The following is a 17,323-nucleotide window of genomic DNA, read 5'->3' on the forward strand; positions in this document are numbered from 1 at the left end:
ATGCATGCTTGTTCCAACCAAGTACCCAAGCTAACTGGCTAAAGTTTGCTAGCTTGCTACTTCCAGACAAATGAGAGAACACCTCACTGCCAATTTTACTCGCCCTAGCAGAGCTGGTTAGTAGAGTGAATTTATAAGGCAAGAGATATGCTAGCTAGATAAAAGTTGTTCTTGCTAGCTAACCAAATGACACCTGCATCTCTAGCTGTGTATATTCACTGAAAAACAATGAGGGGGAAAAAGTCAGTTCCCCACCCACTCCTCCAATGTCATGACATCCTCCTAGTAGCTAGCTAGCTAACGTTAGGCTCCGTCTTTTCAAGTTGCTACGTAAATAGATACGCTAGCCTATAAGCCACGTTATGACTGACTTGTGATCATTGCCCTTCCTAGTTTGATTGTATTGACATTCCCAGCCTTAGTTACATTAGTCAGTTTTTGTCCAGAACATTGAGTCATTGAAACTGAAACAGTGCATCCCGAATGGAGGCAGCAAACAATGTACCAGGCCAGCTGTGATTTACAACCTGATACATTTATTGGTAGTCCACAAAATATTGGTATCGGTGAATTATATTAATCATGCATTGAACTGCATCCATCTATTCTACCAACAATGCCTTTGTGTACATCATGTAACGCAGAGTCAAATATAACCTATTTTAAAGTTGGTTTTGTAGCATAAACTGTGAATTTGATATTTTTGACTGATATGATGATTGCAGATATGAAACCTACAGCCAAAGTAGTTAAATGCTATCAGTTGCACTTTTAACTTTAGGTCACTGGTTACTTTGTGTGCTAAACATTAAATATGTTTTGCAATGGGAAGTAGTTGTACATTTAGATTGGGAAATGCTTAATGGTTGTGTTTTTGTATTCTTATGATTGAGACCTACTGGCTGATTATGTCTGAGTTTATGGACTACTTATCCTTTAACATCATGCTGTGTGTGACTGCTGTCTTTCCATCGTCCCTATGCAGTGGTGCTAGAGAAGTTGGTATACTTTAATTTGGCCAAAAGGTTCTCAAATGGCCCATCCAGCGAAGGAAAGGCACCCTGTGTGAAAAATCATACGGTTTCCTATTTTTTTCTTCTGAGTTCTCCTATACATTTTTCTGATTTCACAAAAAAAATGTGATGGTATAAGACCACAACAATACTTAAACCACATCAATCTGATTGGGTGGGCCTGACAGGGCCTGGCTCCCCAGTGGGTGGGCCTCAGTCCACCCATGTCTACGCCCCTAATGCAAACAGTGCATGATGACAATTGCGCATAACAAATAGCCTACTAACCAACACTTCAGACTAAACTTTTTCAATACCCGGTTTGCATACCCATTGGCTACCGATGCCAATATTCTGTGAGCTGCTCCATGCCAAAACCAGTGGACAGCTGCACACTCTTGCTGTCTGCAGATGATTTCCGCTGAAACTAGGCAGTGTGCATATTAACATATTTCACGTGCTTTGCAATTGTGTAGGCTACTTTGTGCATAATTTCTCTATTGTACTATATCATTAATAAGTCATACCTCCGCTACACTACTTTGATACACATCAGTAGGGATTAAGAAGTGGGTATAGGCAATGCCCACTGAAATAAGGTATATGGCTTATACCTGGCCTGCGTATACCCTCCACTACACCACTGGCCTGCGTATACCCTCCACTACACCACTGGCCTGCGTATACCCTCCACTACACCACTGGCCTGCGTATACCCTCCACTACACCACTGGCCTGCGTATACCCTCCACTACACCACTGGCCTGCGTATACCCTCCACTACACCACTGGCCTGCGTATACCCTCCACTACACCACTGACCCTTTGTGTTTTACAAAAAGTGCACTAGTATTACTGTTGCTGTTCCTTTCAGAATCACCAACATGTTACACACTATAGGTTTGCCACTGCACAAACATGGTCTATAATGGCTGATAACATACTGTATTCATGTTTTAAGAATATGTGGCCTGGCGAAGCGGTTATGCGCTGACTGAATGGAAGCTGATAATTATGAGTTTTTTTACTGTGCTGGTCTCCGGAAAAAATGATGAGTCCTCACTGTCCCGAGACAGAGTACAAATGTATCTGACACCGAGACAAGACCGAGACACTATGTGTCTGGAGACTGGACTGCTACAACACTACTTATCATAAACCCACCCTCATCAACCCAACCGTTATAATATTCTGTATTATTATCTAACCTCGAAGGCAAAGTTGTATCCCTGTATCATGGCTTCTCTGTAGTACTGCTGTAGTGTGGCTGACTCCGACTCCTCCACCTCCACCTCAAACTCTGACGTGAACATGTACTCCACCCGGTCGATGGCTGTGTTGATCTTTATACACAGCTGTAAGGCTTCGTTCTGTGGGAGAAGAGAGAGAAAAGGGAGGGATGGAAAGAAAAAGAGAAATAATGAGTTGTAGAGGGAGTCAAAAACACTAACTAAAAGGAAAAATACATAACTTTATGAGGGCTGCTTCAACCAGACACACCACACAGGAAAAGTCTAATCGAGGAGAGAGAAAGCTAACAGATTTTGAAAACAATGTGATGTAGAATAAGACAACAGTTATGTGCATGACTGTTTTTCACAGCTCTCACTGCAGTATAAACATGACATTTGTGCAAAGTAATTTGTGAACTTACCCAATAGCATCTCAATAAACTTGGGCTTAATAGTGAATATTTATTTACAACAGGGAAATGAAAAGCAGTACATGATCAAGGTAAATAAATAGAGTGGATGGTACCTTGAGTTGCTCCAGGGAGCGGGCGATGAGGGGCTGGCTGGAAGTTTGTTCCCTGTGGAGGGTGAGCAGATCATCCATACTCTGCTGGAAGGCCTTACGCTGGGCCACCAGGTGGGCTGACTGCATCACTATCAGGAGCAGGTTCTCCACCTGATCAATATATTAAGAAAACAATCAATCCCTTTGGGCCACCAGGTGGGCCGGCTGCATCACTTTAGGCAAGTCAGTGTCAATCTCAAGTCTTTGAGGATGAGTGTGTAGTCTCAAGTCTAACAGAGTCAGAGTCAAGTCTCAATTCCTTGAGGACGAGTCATAGTACAGCCAAGTCTAACAGCAGAGTTTGAGTCAAGTCATCAGTCTCTCTTCTCTATCATCTGTCAGTACAATGTTAGTGCAAAGCAGCTACATATTATGTTATACATAGGTTCCCATTGCAATCAGGCTTAATAATCTACTTCAGAATGGGAGACGGGATCACACACACCTTGTCATGGCACACTGCAAATTGGTTAATAAACCCTGTTCCCAGAATTCCCACCAACCGACCTTCATGGCCCGTAGCGTGTCCACAGTCTCCATCTGAGGCACCAGTTTGACCAGCTCCCCGTCCCACTGCCACTGCACCGCAGCCTGGCCTGCCTCGCCAGGCGAGTCCCCTGCTCCGTGCTTGCTCATCAGCAGGTAGGCCTCGTCCTCTGCCATCATCTCATCAGGCTCTTTACTGCAGTCCTTACCAGCTGCAGCGTTAAGAAGTTGCAGGATGAGGGCCCGCTGGTTCATCAGGGAACAGGGGACAAACACCTCCAGCTCCTCCAGCCCTGGGATCTGGACCTGCAGACAATCAGGCAGACAAGTTAGCATTTTCATCCTTCAGAAAGGGAAGGGACATTCAGGAAGTACATCGAAATGTCATTTTCATTGAAAAAGCAATGATGAATATTGGAATTTCAGTTTAGTTCTGGAATGGAAACTTCATGAAATGGATTGACCCAGGCCCGCTGTAGAACAGAGTGAATAGCACGGAGGGTGAAAAGGAACAAAAGGGGTCATTTGAGGCACCTTGACATAGTTTCTCTCCATGAGGGCCTCCAGGAGGCATGGTACCCCGCTGGTAATGCTGAAGTCTGCAGCAATCTCCAGGTCCTGTAGTGGAGAGAGGGAGTCAGAGCACTCAAAATACACAATTATTTTATGTTCATACTTCCTAGATTTAACCTGGGAAGTCACATTGAGATAGCTATCCTTTTCCCCCCTCTTTTTTACAAGTGAGCCATAACCAAAAACACAGCATACATTTACTTACATACACAATACATCTGTGCATTTGCCAAGTAAAAATAAGCAGGAAGAAAATGGGGGAAAACAAAAACTGCTGTCTCTCTCACCTTACGGAGCATTTTGGCAAAGCCCAGAGCTTTGGACGCCCTCTCTCTAGCCTCATGGAACAGTTCCTTGAGTGACCGGCTCGTCTCAATTACCGACCGCCTAGTAGGACAACAAACCAGCTCAACATTAGCCTCTTAGGATAATAAAGTGAACTTGACTTTCTAACAGTGAGGAATTCACTTGGTCATATCTAATAGTGACGGACGGACGGACGGACGGACGGGGGGGGGGGGGGGTAATCCATTGTTACATATAGCAATATTATAGCGATGCTTGGACTCCAAGTATCAATTTGTAAAAAATAAAAACAATATACAATATATTCACACATTCTTATTGGCTGGGCCTGGTTGCCAAGTGGGTGGGCCTATGCCCACCAAGGCCCACCCATGGCTGCACCCCTACCCAGTCACGTGAAATCCATAGAGTAGGGCCTGATTCAATTGATTTAAACTGACTCATTTCCTCATATGAACTATAACCCAGTTAAATCTTTGAAATTGTTGCATTTATATTTTTGTTCAGTACATATTTAAGTGATAATGCCCGAGAAGCCGGTGTTTGAAGGATTTAATAGCACAGGTGATAGGCTCGAGACAAAGTCGAGGAAAACCGTGCCAATGTATCCTCCAAACACACTGGCTTCGAGGGCATTATCACTTTATACAGCGGGTTACCAACATATTTCAATAATGATTGACATATTTTCATTAAAAACTTTATTTTGCTGACTTTATTCATACTATTTCATCCTTCCACAAGATACAGTCCCGACACAAATCTAGGGTTTCTACCCAAGCCGGCTGGTCGTTTGTTCTATAGGTTCGGTTGAACGACAGTCGTTCAGACTTTTTGTTCTGTATCTATGGACGCGACCCAGTTGTTCATTCCAAATGTTCCATTGCCATACTGGCTGGCAACGTTCTTATCCTTTGCTTGCTAACTAGCCAACTATGGCTAACTTACAGTTAGGTCAAACAGTGCAGCCAGAATAACAAATGTAACTGCATTTGCATAAGCTGTTTTCTAGTGACATTTATTTGGATACATCCATAACAATGAGCTAATGATGCACGATTTCACTTGGCATAGAAAATGTGCTCTCTCGTCAGGACACTGTTGTTCAGAGGAGCTAGCCAACAACACAGCTAATACAATCACTTCAAGCTGGAGCTGGAAATATTGCAAACTTGCTGCACTTAGTTTCGTTTGATCTGCTTTCTATTGATAGTTCTTTGTATATATATATATATATATCCATAAAAACTATCCTGATACGTAATTTTGACTGTCTGAGAAAAGCTGCCTGCCTGTCTGTAGAGAGCTAAGTTTATAGAAATCTCTGTTGTTGAAAACTAAATGTTAGTCTAAAAGAAATGTGAGATAATGTCTGGATGCTTTTTATAGTGGAGATCAAGTTCATAAATTGCCTGGCTGGGCTTATGAGAAAGTGGATTGTGCAGTCAGATGGAACAGAGTAAATAGGCATTTTAACATCATAGATTTAGCCAGTGGAATAGACACCGGCTGGAATGCGAATTTAGCATTCAGGATTAGACCCACCTGTTGTATAAATCTATATATACACTGATATATACACTGAGTATACCAAACATTAGGAACACCTTCCTAATGGGGCTCCTGAGTGGTGCAGCGGTCTAGGGAACTGCATCTCAGTGCTAGAGGCGTCACTACAGACCCTGGTTCGATTCCAGGCTGTATCACAACCGGCCCATGATTGGAAGTCCCATAGGGCGGTGCACAATTGGCCCAGCATCGTCCAGGTTTGGCCGGGGTAGGCCGTCATTGTAAATAAGAATTTGTTCTTATTAACAGACTTGCCTAGTTAAAAAAGGTTAAATAGATTTTTCTTAATTACATTATAATATTGATTTGCACCCTAACCCCTTTTGCCCTAAAAACAGCCTCAATTCGTTGGGGCATTTGACTCTACAAGGTGTCGAAAGGTTTCCACGGGAATGCTGGCCCATATTGATCCCAATGCTTCCCACAGTTGTGTCAAGTTGGCTGAATTTCTTTTGGGTGGTGACCATTCTTAAAGCACACAGGAAACTGTTGAGCGAGAAAAACCCAGCAGCGTTGCAGTTCAAACCGTTGCGCCTGGCACCTACTACCAGACCCTGTTCAAAGGCACTTCAATCTTTTGTCTTTCCCATTCACCCTCTGAATGGCACACATACACAATCCATGTCTTAGTTGTCTCAAGACTTAAAAATCCTTCTTTAACCCCTTTCTTCCCCTTCATCTACACTGATTGAAGTGGATTTAACAAGTGACATCAATAAGGGATCATAGCTTTCACCTGGATTCACCTGGTCATGGAAAGGGCAGATGTTAACGTTCTGTATACTCTGTGTATATACTTTTTGCAAAGTTGCGTTAGTCGGCTGTACCACAAATGCAGGTATTTTTCATCATATAGCTTGTTCTTCATCTTCTTTTGAAATAGTGAGCCAACAAGGTTTTTCAGCACTTTTTTTCCCCATGACTGATCAAAATCCATTTTCTCATGCACTCTCATCTCTCTGCAGCAGACCTATACAATGAGCAATACGTTTGGAACATAACATGTAATTATTGCAATACATACCGTTTTGGCACCTAAGTATGGTGATAATATCATGTCATGAGGTCCCTGGCAGTTCCTACCATCTAAAACAAGACATACCTGATCTCGTCTGAGACTGTACTGTCATCGGCACTTTCCCAGAATTCATCACCACTCCTCTGCAGGCCCGCGTCCAGGAAGTCCCCAGTGGACTTGAGCAGCATCCCAGCAATATCACTGCGAGCGAGAAGAGACAGGGGATCTTTGCCAAGCGGAGCTAACTAAACACAATGTTAAAGAGGGAGCAAGTTGGATGCTTCCAAGGAGTATAGACACTCAACATGAGATACAATTGAACAAAGAAACAAAATCAGTCAAACACTAACCAGAAGAGTTTCCCAGACTGAGCCTCCCCTCCTCTGATGTAAGGGGTGATGACCTTGGTAAAGTCCCACTCCTCCTCTAGAAGGTTCTTCAGGCTGTGGGAGGCCTGGGGAAGCTGCTGCAGCATCTGGATCCAGCTGTGCATGTAGTCAAAGTACACCTGCAGACAGAGGGATGAATGTGTGGTGATTATCAGGTAAGTGGATACCTGCCTACCTGCAGGAAGGTGTATTTCCAATGTTATTCATTTAAATAAAAGATGCATGTATCAGTTAGTTTCGTCTCAAGTTTGAGATAATCAAATCTAGATAATCAAATCTAGTTCCTAAATGTATGTTTTAACAACATGGTTTCTCCATGTATGATTGTCCACTGTTTATGCCAGTCAAGTCATGCTGTATAAAAAAAATATAATCACGACAGCTCTGATGGAAAGAGGAAGTATCGTTACAATTTAATAAATGTCGACAGACAATTTCTTCGTTTGACATGGTGGGATCTTTTTGTGTTGGTAAAATTGTATTATGCAACAAATTGCAGTGGAAACTATTTATTGTACAATTGTTGATAGAATAACCATGTCGAGGTAAATTTGTAGTCCCGCGATGCTATGTTGTGTGGTCCTCCCATTGCTACTTGGAAAAGCATGCCGTTTAGGCTACAGGATGGTGAAAGTGCACAGTGATGAGACTGATGCTCCTTTCCAATAAAATTAAGGGTCTTCATTTGTATGCTAGTGACATGAAGATCGATGCTTAGCTGCCAAGTAACAACTATTTTGTTTTTATAAATCTCATCATATACCCTAATCTGTCCAGTGTCCACTTTATCAGCCAACTGCTGATAAAGTGGTCTCTGTGCCACCAGAGACTCTGGGTTCGAGCCCAGGCTCTGTCGCAGCCGGCAGCGACTGGGAGGTCCATGGGGCGATGCACAATTGGCCTAGCGTCGTCCGGGTTAGGGAGAGTTTGGCCGGTAGGGATATCCTTGTCTCATTGCGCACTAGCGACTCCTGTGGCGGGCCGGGCGCAGTGCACGCTGATCAGGTCGCTAGGTGTATGGTGTTTTCTCCGACACATTGGTGCGGCTGGCTTACGGGTTGGATGCGCGCTGTGTTAAGAAGCAGTGCGGCTTGGTTGGGTTGTGTTTCGGAGGACGCATGCCTCTCGACCTTCGTCTCTCCCGAGCCTGTAAGGGAGTTGTAGCGATGAGACAAGATAGTAACTACTAACAATTGGATACCACGAAATTGGGGAGAAAAAGGGGGTAAAAAAAATAGCTAGAGTGGAAAATGCAATGGAAACCAACTCGTGTTTTTTATTCAGTACATGAAGACTTAAGCACAAAAAAGGCTTTACGTCATCACGTACAGCCTTTTATCCGCAACAACATATATCTAATGCAGATTCTATAATATTATCATGAAAATCTGTCACAAATTGGGACATAAACTTAGCTTGTGATATCGCCACCATTATCCTAACACAAATTCCCCCTATAACCATCCTCCCTCAGGCATCTGGTGGTGTTGCTCTGTATTCGTCAGCAGATGGCAGAGATACATTCATTCTTATTGTATTGGCCCCACTCCATGCTCTGCAGGCCCCACTCCATGCTCTGCAGGCCCCACTCCATGCTCTGCAGGCCCCACTCCATGCTCTGCAGGCCCCACTCCATGCTCTGCAGGCCCCACTCCATGCTCTGCTCTTCAGGGCAGGGTTGTGATATTCCTAAAGAAAAGCGTTGAGTGCTGGCAGCAGGCAGTAGACTAGACTCAACTTTTTCCCTAAGAGTTCTGTTGTTCTGAGCCTTCTTGGAATTCAGGAACATAGTGTTTTATCAGGCTTTTATCAGACTACCGGCCGGCCGTCTGTTCAGAGAAAAAGACCGACAGCGAAAGAAAACTGCCGCCTAAATTCCTGAGAAGTAATCAGTGATTGACTAAAACCAATTCCTGCCACACCCTACCTACCATGTGCTGTTTCAGCTTTGCAGTGGTTGGTTAAAACACACTCACACCAGAAATCAGCACACAGTGTTCTCAAGCAGATTTACCAGGAGCTATACCTTTGAGCCTCAGTCCTGGGTACTGGCCAGCTATCCAGAGGCAGCCTCTCATACAGTACACCTCTAATCTGAATGAGTCCCAAACGGCACCCTATTCCCTAGGGGCGATAAAGTCCTAGACCACTGTTATTCTACCAACAAGCAAGCATGTAAGGCCCTCCCTCATCCGCCAAATCAGATCATGTACTCCTACTTTCTGTTTACAACCAGAAACTCCAAAACAGGAAGTACCTGTGACTCGCTCCGTTGAAAAATTGTCACCAGAATCAGAGATTATGCTACTGCCTTGCTAGCGCTGATTGGAATATGTTTTGAGACTCCGCCGACGAGCTATCCACCGGAGTCACCGGTTGCATTAGAAAATGCATCGGCAACATTGTCCCCCAATCAAAAGCCCAAGATTAACACAGGTTGGCGCTAAACTAAAGAGCAGGGCTACCGCGCACAGAGCTATCGTAGACAACCCTGATGCTACGGCTGAGGACAGGAACAAGTACAAGAAGTCCCACTATGACCTCCGTAGCGTCATCAAAATAGCAAAATGACAATATAGGAGTAAAGTGGAATCATACCACACAGGCTCCGACGACCACCGCATGTGGAGGGGCTACAGTCCATTACGCATTACAAAAGGAAGACCCAACCGTGATCTGCCCAATGATGTCGCACTACCAGACCTGGGACAACCTCTCCTTGTCACAGGCTGCTATCCACACATGTTTTAAGACGACCATCATTCCTGTCCTCAAGAACTAAGACTTCAAACAAAGATATAAAACTGTATTTTTTTGTGAAGAATCAACAACAAGTGGGACACAATCATGAAGTGAAACGACATTTATTGGATATTTCAAACTTTTTTAACAAATCAAAAACTGAAAAATTGGGCGTGCAAAATTATTCAGCCCCTTTAATTTCAGTGCAGCGAACTCTGTGGCTTAATGCCACAATGACTACCACCCCGTAGAGCTCACTCCTGTAATCAGGAAGCGCTTTGAAAGGCTGGTTATAGCACAGATTAACTCCACCATCCCAGACACACTCAATTTGCATACCGCCCCAACAGATCACGCAATCTCAACTGCCCTCCACACTGCCCTCACCCACCTAGATAAGAGGAATACCTATGTGAGAACGTTGTTAATTGACTACAGCTCAATACTATTGTCCCCTCCAAGCTCTACACCAAGATTAAGACTCTGGGTCTGAAAACCTCCTTTGAACCCAAGGTATTGAGGGTAGGCAACGTCACCTCCGCCACGCTGAATCCTCAAAACGTTCTACAGCTGTACCATTGAGAGCAACACACACGTTGGTGGTTTAGGGCCCTATTTTCCCAGACGCAGATGTAACTTAATCCAGGACTAAAAAGCACTTTCAGTGGAGATGCATCTTCTACAGTTTAGTACTCAGTAAGACACCTGCGTTATCACCAGCATCTTGTGGAGGTCGTTCTTGATCTTGTCGATGTTGTGGTGCAGTTATAATGCATTATACAACTTGACATAAGCATGCATGACCCCCTTATAATGCCTCATTATAATTTCATGACGATCCTAACTAGGTTGCAAAAAATCTACAATTCTCTGGATTCCCAGAAATCCTGGTTGGAGGATTCCCGGATATACTGCTTATTCCCTCAGAACTCTTCCATCAAGGATTTCTGGAAACCCTAATCCTAACTCAGTAGGTCTGTTTTACCACTAGCATCTTGTGGAGGTCGTCCTCAAACTCGTCTATGTTGGCGTTGGTCTGGAGTCCCTGGGGGTCTGTGACCACCCGCCTCAGCATGTACTGGTAATACTGCTTCATCAGGAGACCACCTTTCAACACCTCCTTACATTCACGCACCAACTACAGGACAGATGGAGACACCGGTTAGCATGGGCATCAACATATAGCCTAACCATTTCATCTTACTGAGCCAAACAGAGCAGGCCAAGCTGTACTAGGCTGGCCTGGTTACACATCCACCATCTGAGGTTCTGGTCAGCCCAATAGCGTTAATCAGTCAATAAAGAAAACAGTGTGCCTGCTGACCTGTTTGATGCTGAGCAGTGAAGGCTCCCCTGCAGGTCTCTGTTCCAGTCTCAGTTTAAGGCACTCATGTATCACGTTCAGCAGGACCCGGCACAGGACCAAGAAGGCAGGTCGGAACGAGGGGAGGTCCATGTCCAACAGCTCCTCCCATGAGACCTGGTCTGCCCCCAGCTCCGGGCCACAGGGGGCGCTACAGGAGGACAGGTGGCGGGACAGTTCTGGTAGGTAGTCACTGTACAGCATGGGGTCTGGGAAGTCTGTGAACTAGGGGTAGACACACACATACAAAAACGCACAATACAGACATGTTAGCATGTTGACAAACTACAGAGAAGGGGAGGTGGTGGTAAGGACAGTGGAATGCAGTTTCCAAACCTCTTAAGTATTCAACTTGTCAACTCAACTGGACAACTGAGAATGATTTATGTATTTTTTATTTTAAATAAGACCCCAGGGAAGGTGACTTAGTCATCCTGAATAGAGGTCGACCGATTATGATTTTTCAACACCGATACCGATTATTGGAGGACCAAAAAAGCCGATATCGATTAATCGGACAATTTATTTTTTATTTGTAATAATGACAATTACAACAATACTGAATGAACACTTATTTTAACTTAATATAAAACATCAATCAAATCCATTTAGCATCAAATAAATAATGAAATGTTTAAATAATGCAAAAACAAAGTGTTGGAGATGAAAGTAATATGTGCCATGTAAAAATGTGTGCCATGTAAAAAAAGCTAACGTTTAAGTTCCTTGCTCAGAACATATGAAAGTTGGTGGTTCCTTTTAACATGAGTCTTCAATATTCCAAGGTAAGAGGTTTTAGGTTGTAGTTAATATAGTATTTATAGAACTATTTCTCTCTATACCATTTGTATTTCATATACAGTGCCTTGCGAAAGTATTCGGCCCCCTTGAACTTTGCGACCTTTTGCCACATTTCAGGCTTCAAACAAAGATATAAAACTGTATTTTTTTGTGAAGAATCAACAACAAGTGGGACACAATCATGAAGTGAAACGACATTTATTGGATATTTCAAACTTTTTTAACAAATCAAAAACTGAAAAATTGGGCGTGCAAAATTATTCAGCCCCTTTAATTTCAGTGCAGCGAACTCTCTCCAGAAATTCAGTGAGGATCTCTGAATGATCCAATGTTGACCTAATTGACTAATGATGATAAATACAATCCACCTGTGTGTAATCAAGTCTCCGTATAAATGCACCTGCACTGTGATAGTCTCAGAGGTCCGTTAAAAGCGCAGTGAGCATCATGAAGAACAAGGAACACACCAGGCAGGTCCGAGATACTGTTGTGAAGAAGTTTAAAGCCGGATTTGGATACAAAAAGATTTCCCAAGCTTTAAACATCCCAAGGAGCACTGTGCAAGCGATAATATTGAAATGGGAGTATCAGACCACTGCAAATCTACCAAGACCTGGCCATCCTTCTAAACTTTCAGCTCATACAAGGAGAAGACTGATCAGAGATGCAGCCAAGAGGCCCATGATCACTCTGGATGAACTGCAGAGATCTACAGCTGAGGTGGGAGACTCTGTCCATAGGACAACAATCAGTCGTATATTGCACAAATCTGGCCTTTATGGAAGAGTGGCAAGAAGAAAGCCATTTCTTAAAGATATCCATAAAAAGTGTTGTTTAAAGTTTGCCACAAGCCACCTGGGAGACACCAAACATGTGGAAGAAGGTGCTCTGGTCAGATGAAACCAAAATTGAACTTTTTGGCAACAATGCAAAACGTTATGTTTGGCGTAAAAGCAACACAGCTGAACACACCATCCCCACTGTCAAACATGGTGGTGGCAGCATCATGGTTTGGGCCTGCTTTTCTTCAACAGGGACAGGGAAGATGGTTAAAATTGATGGGAAGATGGATGGAGCCAAATACAGGACCATTCTGGAAGAAAACCTGATGGAGTCTGCAAAAGACCTGAGACTGGGACGGAGATTTGTCTTCCAACAAGACAATGATCCAAAACATAAAGCAAAATCTACAATGGAATGGTTCAAAAATAAACATATCCAGGTGTTAGAATGGCCAAGTCAAAGTCCAGACCTGAATCCAATCGAGAATCTGTGGAAAGAACTGAAAACTGCTGTTCACAAATGCTCTCCATCCAACCTCACTGAGTTCGAGCTGTTTTGCAAGGAGGAATGGGAAAACATTTCAGTCTCTCGATGTGCAAAACTGATAGAGACATACCCCAAGCGACTTACAGCTGTAATCGCAGCAAAAGGTGGCGCTACAAAGTATTAACTTAAGGGGGCTGAATAATTTTGCACGCCCAATTTTTCAGTTTTTGATTTGTTAAAAAAGTTTGAAATATCCAATAAATGTCGTTCCACTTCATGATTGTGTCCCACTTGTTGTTGATTCTTCACAAAAAAATACAGTTTTATATCTTTATATTTGAAGCCTGAAATGTGGCAAAAGGTCGCAAAGTTCAAGGGGGCCGAATACTTTCGCAAGGCACTGTACCTTTGACTATTGGATGTTCTTATAGGCACTATAGTATTGCCAGTGTAACAGTATAGCTTCCGTCCCCTACCTGGGCTCGAACCAGGAACACATCGACAACAACCACCCTCGAAGCAGCGTGACCCATCGCTCCACAAAAGCCGCGGCCCTTGCAGCGCAAGGGGAATAACTACTCCAAATCTAAAAGCGAGTGACGTTTGAAACAGTATTAGCGCACACCCAGCTAACTAGCTAGCCATTTCACATTGGTTACACCAGCCATTAGGCTGATAGGCTTGAAGTCATAAACAGCGCTGTGCTTGAAAAGAGCTGCTGGCAAAACGCACGAAAGTGCTGTTTGAATGAATGATTACGGGCCTGCTGCTGCTCAGTCAGACTGCTCTATCAAATCAGACTTAATTATAACATAATAACACACAGAAATACGAGCCTTCGGTCATTAATATGGTCGAATCCAGAAACTATCATTTCGAAAACAAAACGTTAATTATTTCAGTGAAATACGGAACCGTTCGGTATTTTATCTAACGGGTGGCATCCCTAAGTCTAAATATTCTTGTTACATTGCACAACCTTCAATGTATGTCATAATTACGTAAAATTCTGGCAAATTAGTTCGCAATGAGCCAGGCATGCCAAACTGTTGCATATACCCTGACTCTGCGTGCAATGAACACAAGAGAAATGACACAATTTCACCTGGTTAATATTGCCTGCTAAACTGGATTAGTAGTTATAAAAAACAATCAATCATAATCACTAGTTATAAGATAAGTTTAATGCTAGCTAGCAATTTACCTTGGCTTCTACTGCATTCGTGTAACAGGCAGGCTACTCGTGGAGTGCAATGGCTAGAGCGTTGGACAAGTTAACTGTGTGGTTGCAAGATTGAAACCCCTGAGCTGACAAGGTGAAAATCTGTCGTTCTGCCCCTGAACAAGGAAGTTAACCCACAGTTCCTAGGCCATCATTGAAAATAAGAATTTGTTCTTAACTGACTTGCCTAGTTAAATAAGGTATAAAAAAATATTGTAATTTTATTTTTATTTTTAAAAGGGGCCCAAAAATACAGATTTCCGATTGTTATGAAAACTTTAAAAATCGGCTCTAATTAAATCGGCCATTCCGATTAATCGGTCGACCTCTAATCCTGAATGTTTATGGATAGCTTTTTTGGGGGGGGGGGGGGTGTAGGGTCATCCCAAGGTTCCCAGATAGCAAGGGCCATCCGCTATAGTTTTTTTTCAATACCGTCATAACGGTATAATAATATTAATACATTTCAATATGTCCATCTACTTTCTAATAAATACCTGAAGTCAACTTGTTCAACGTGTTAGGAGATAAAAGACACATTTCACCGGTCACAATGTTTAATTATGAAACTTCCGGGTAGTCCCCAGTCACGTGGTGTTTGTTTACAAGCACACAATGACAAGAGACCGGAGCCTTGTGAGTCACTCACTGTTGTTCAGCACGCGTCAGGTGCTGTTAAAGTATGGAACTCACAACTATACTGAATAAAAATAAACGCAACATGTAAAGTATTGGTCCCACGTTTCATGAGCTGAAATGAAAGATCCTGGACATTTTCCATATGCACAAAAAGCTAATTTCTCTCAACTGATGTGCACAAATTTGTTTATATCCCTGTTGTTGAACATTCCTCCTAAGCCAAGATATTCCATCCGCCTCACAGGTGCGGCATATCAATAAGCTTATTACGCAGGTGCACCTTGTGCTGGGGACAACAAAAGGCCACTCTAAAATGTGCAGTTTTGTCACACAACACAATGCCACAGATGTCTCAAGTTGAGGGAGCGCGCAATTGCCATGCTGACTGCAAGAATGTCCACCAGAGCTGCTGCCAGAGAATTGAATGTTCATCCGGCCTCACAACCGCAAACCACGTGTAAACACGCCAGCCCAGGACCTCCACATCCGGCTTCTTCACCTGTGGGATCGTCTGAGACCAGCCACCCGGACAGCTGATGAAACTGAGGAGTATCTGTCTGTAGTGAAGCTCTTTTGTGGGGAAAAACTAATTCTGATTGGCTGGGCCTGGCTCCCCACCCATGCCTGCGCCCCTTCCCAGTCATTTGAAATCCACAGATTATGGCCTAATGAATTTATTTCAATTGGCTGATTTCCTTATATGAACTGTAACTCAGTAAAATCTTTGAAATTGTTGCATGTTGCGTTTATATTTTTGTTCAGTATAAATGTTTGCCAGATACCTTAATTATTAAGTTAACTATCTGTCTAAAATGTACTGTGTGTAATATGTATATAGGTTCAGAACTTTTGTGAAATAGCACAGTTAAAAAATATATGGCAAATAGAATATATGGGAGAGGTGAAGGTTAGCGGAAGGCCAGGACTAACACCAAACAAAATAAAACTATTGCAAAATGTATATAGTGTGTATAAGCTGGAATAAGCTGGAAGTAGAAGCCTAAGTGTTGTCCATTAGGTTTGCTAATTTAGTCGCTAGTTAGCTAAGTGGTCAGCTTCTTCCAAAATCAAGCTTCGCTTAGTAAGAGCAGAGAATCCCCTCCCGAATCAAGAGCTTAGCTGTGTAATATTTGTTTTGTGTGCGCAGAAAACTGACTAGCATTTTTGAGTTACTTGTATGAGCTGAGATGTCTGTCCTGCAAATACTTTAGAAAATGTACGCAATGGGCTTGTTAGCATTCTCTATGTGATTTTACATGTACTTGTTAGCATTGCGAACCTTCGGATAACAGAAGATCAGTTGGGTTTGAAAAAAGCGCCTCGTGTTCAGTGCCAGCCAGTATTACCAAATATCCCGGTTTGGCACAAGGTCAGTATGAAGGTATGACAATCTGGATCCCATCAAAGCCTACTCGTATGTAACCTTTTCCTGTATAAAACCACATTAAAACAATATGGCAGCTCTCGCTCTCTTACCTCCTGGGCAGGCGTGTGGCTGAGCAGGGCTGCCCGGGACCTCTGGAGGGAGGGGTCCATCAGCTTGTGTAGCCTCAGGATCAGTTTCCTCAGACCCATCTGTTTCAAGGCCTTATCTACAAAGGGTCTGTAGATGGCTGTGGGACAGTATATCCCCCCTGTCCCTGTTCCCCCTGATACTACCTCTATAGTCCCAGTCCCGGCCGCTGGGAGGAATTTGTCTTCGGATATTAAGTGGGGGAATTTAGTAGTCAAACAGGGGAAGAGCTCTCCCATCGTCTCGTTCCCTTGAAGCTCGCCCGTTCCCCCATCCTCCACCACTAGGTCCCGGTCCTCTCCGTCGCTGTCGCCGGCGATGAAGGTTGCCGTGGAGTCGTTCTCCTCGTCTTCTTCATCCTCATCTTCGTCGTCATTGCCGCGGGAACAGCGTGGCGAGGGGATCTCGAAGACAGGCCAGCCGATACGGGAGAGGTCCCGGAGGCCGAGGACGGTGGCCATGACACGCAGCTTCTGGTTGAGATCCTAATATAATAACAAATATATGCCACTTACCAGACGCTTTTATACAAACATTTTTCACACCTATTGGTTACATTTTGAAGTAATGGTCAAACCCATGATCCTGGTGTTTCAAGCACTCTGCTTTATCAACTGAGCCAC

At 43.5% G+C, this 17,323-nt stretch overlaps 1 protein-coding gene across 5 annotated transcripts in view; it reads right to left on the reverse strand.

Annotated features, from left to right (window-relative positions):
• LOC139381781 (mitogen-activated protein kinase kinase kinase 4-like) overlaps positions 1 to 17,323 on the reverse strand; it is a 75,015-nt gene that overhangs the window by 19,298 nt on the left and 38,394 nt on the right. For all 5 annotated transcript variants that reach the window (XM_071125534.1, XM_071125535.1, XM_071125533.1 and 2 more), the window contains exons 5-14: positions 16,664 to 17,185; positions 11,218 to 11,481; positions 10,879 to 11,031; positions 7,113 to 7,270; positions 6,847 to 6,963; positions 4,157 to 4,256; positions 3,831 to 3,914; positions 3,318 to 3,602; positions 2,772 to 2,921; positions 2,222 to 2,383 (exon numbers count right to left, since the gene is read on the reverse strand). In XM_071125534.1, coding sequence (XP_070981635.1) covers positions 2,222 to 2,383; positions 2,772 to 2,921; positions 3,318 to 3,602; positions 3,831 to 3,914; positions 4,157 to 4,256; positions 6,847 to 6,963; positions 7,113 to 7,270; positions 10,879 to 11,031; positions 11,218 to 11,481; positions 16,664 to 17,185 — 1,995 coding nt within the window. The remainder of the gene's footprint in view (positions 1 to 2,221; positions 2,384 to 2,771; positions 2,922 to 3,317; positions 3,603 to 3,830; positions 3,915 to 4,156; positions 4,257 to 6,846; positions 6,964 to 7,112; positions 7,271 to 10,878; positions 11,032 to 11,217; positions 11,482 to 16,663; positions 17,186 to 17,323) is intronic.

This window comes from Oncorhynchus clarkii, chromosome 23 (genome assembly GCF_045791955.1).
Source record: "Oncorhynchus clarkii lewisi isolate Uvic-CL-2024 chromosome 23, UVic_Ocla_1.0, whole genome shotgun sequence".
Lineage (NCBI taxonomy): Eukaryota > Metazoa > Chordata > Actinopteri > Salmoniformes > Salmonidae > Oncorhynchus > Oncorhynchus clarkii.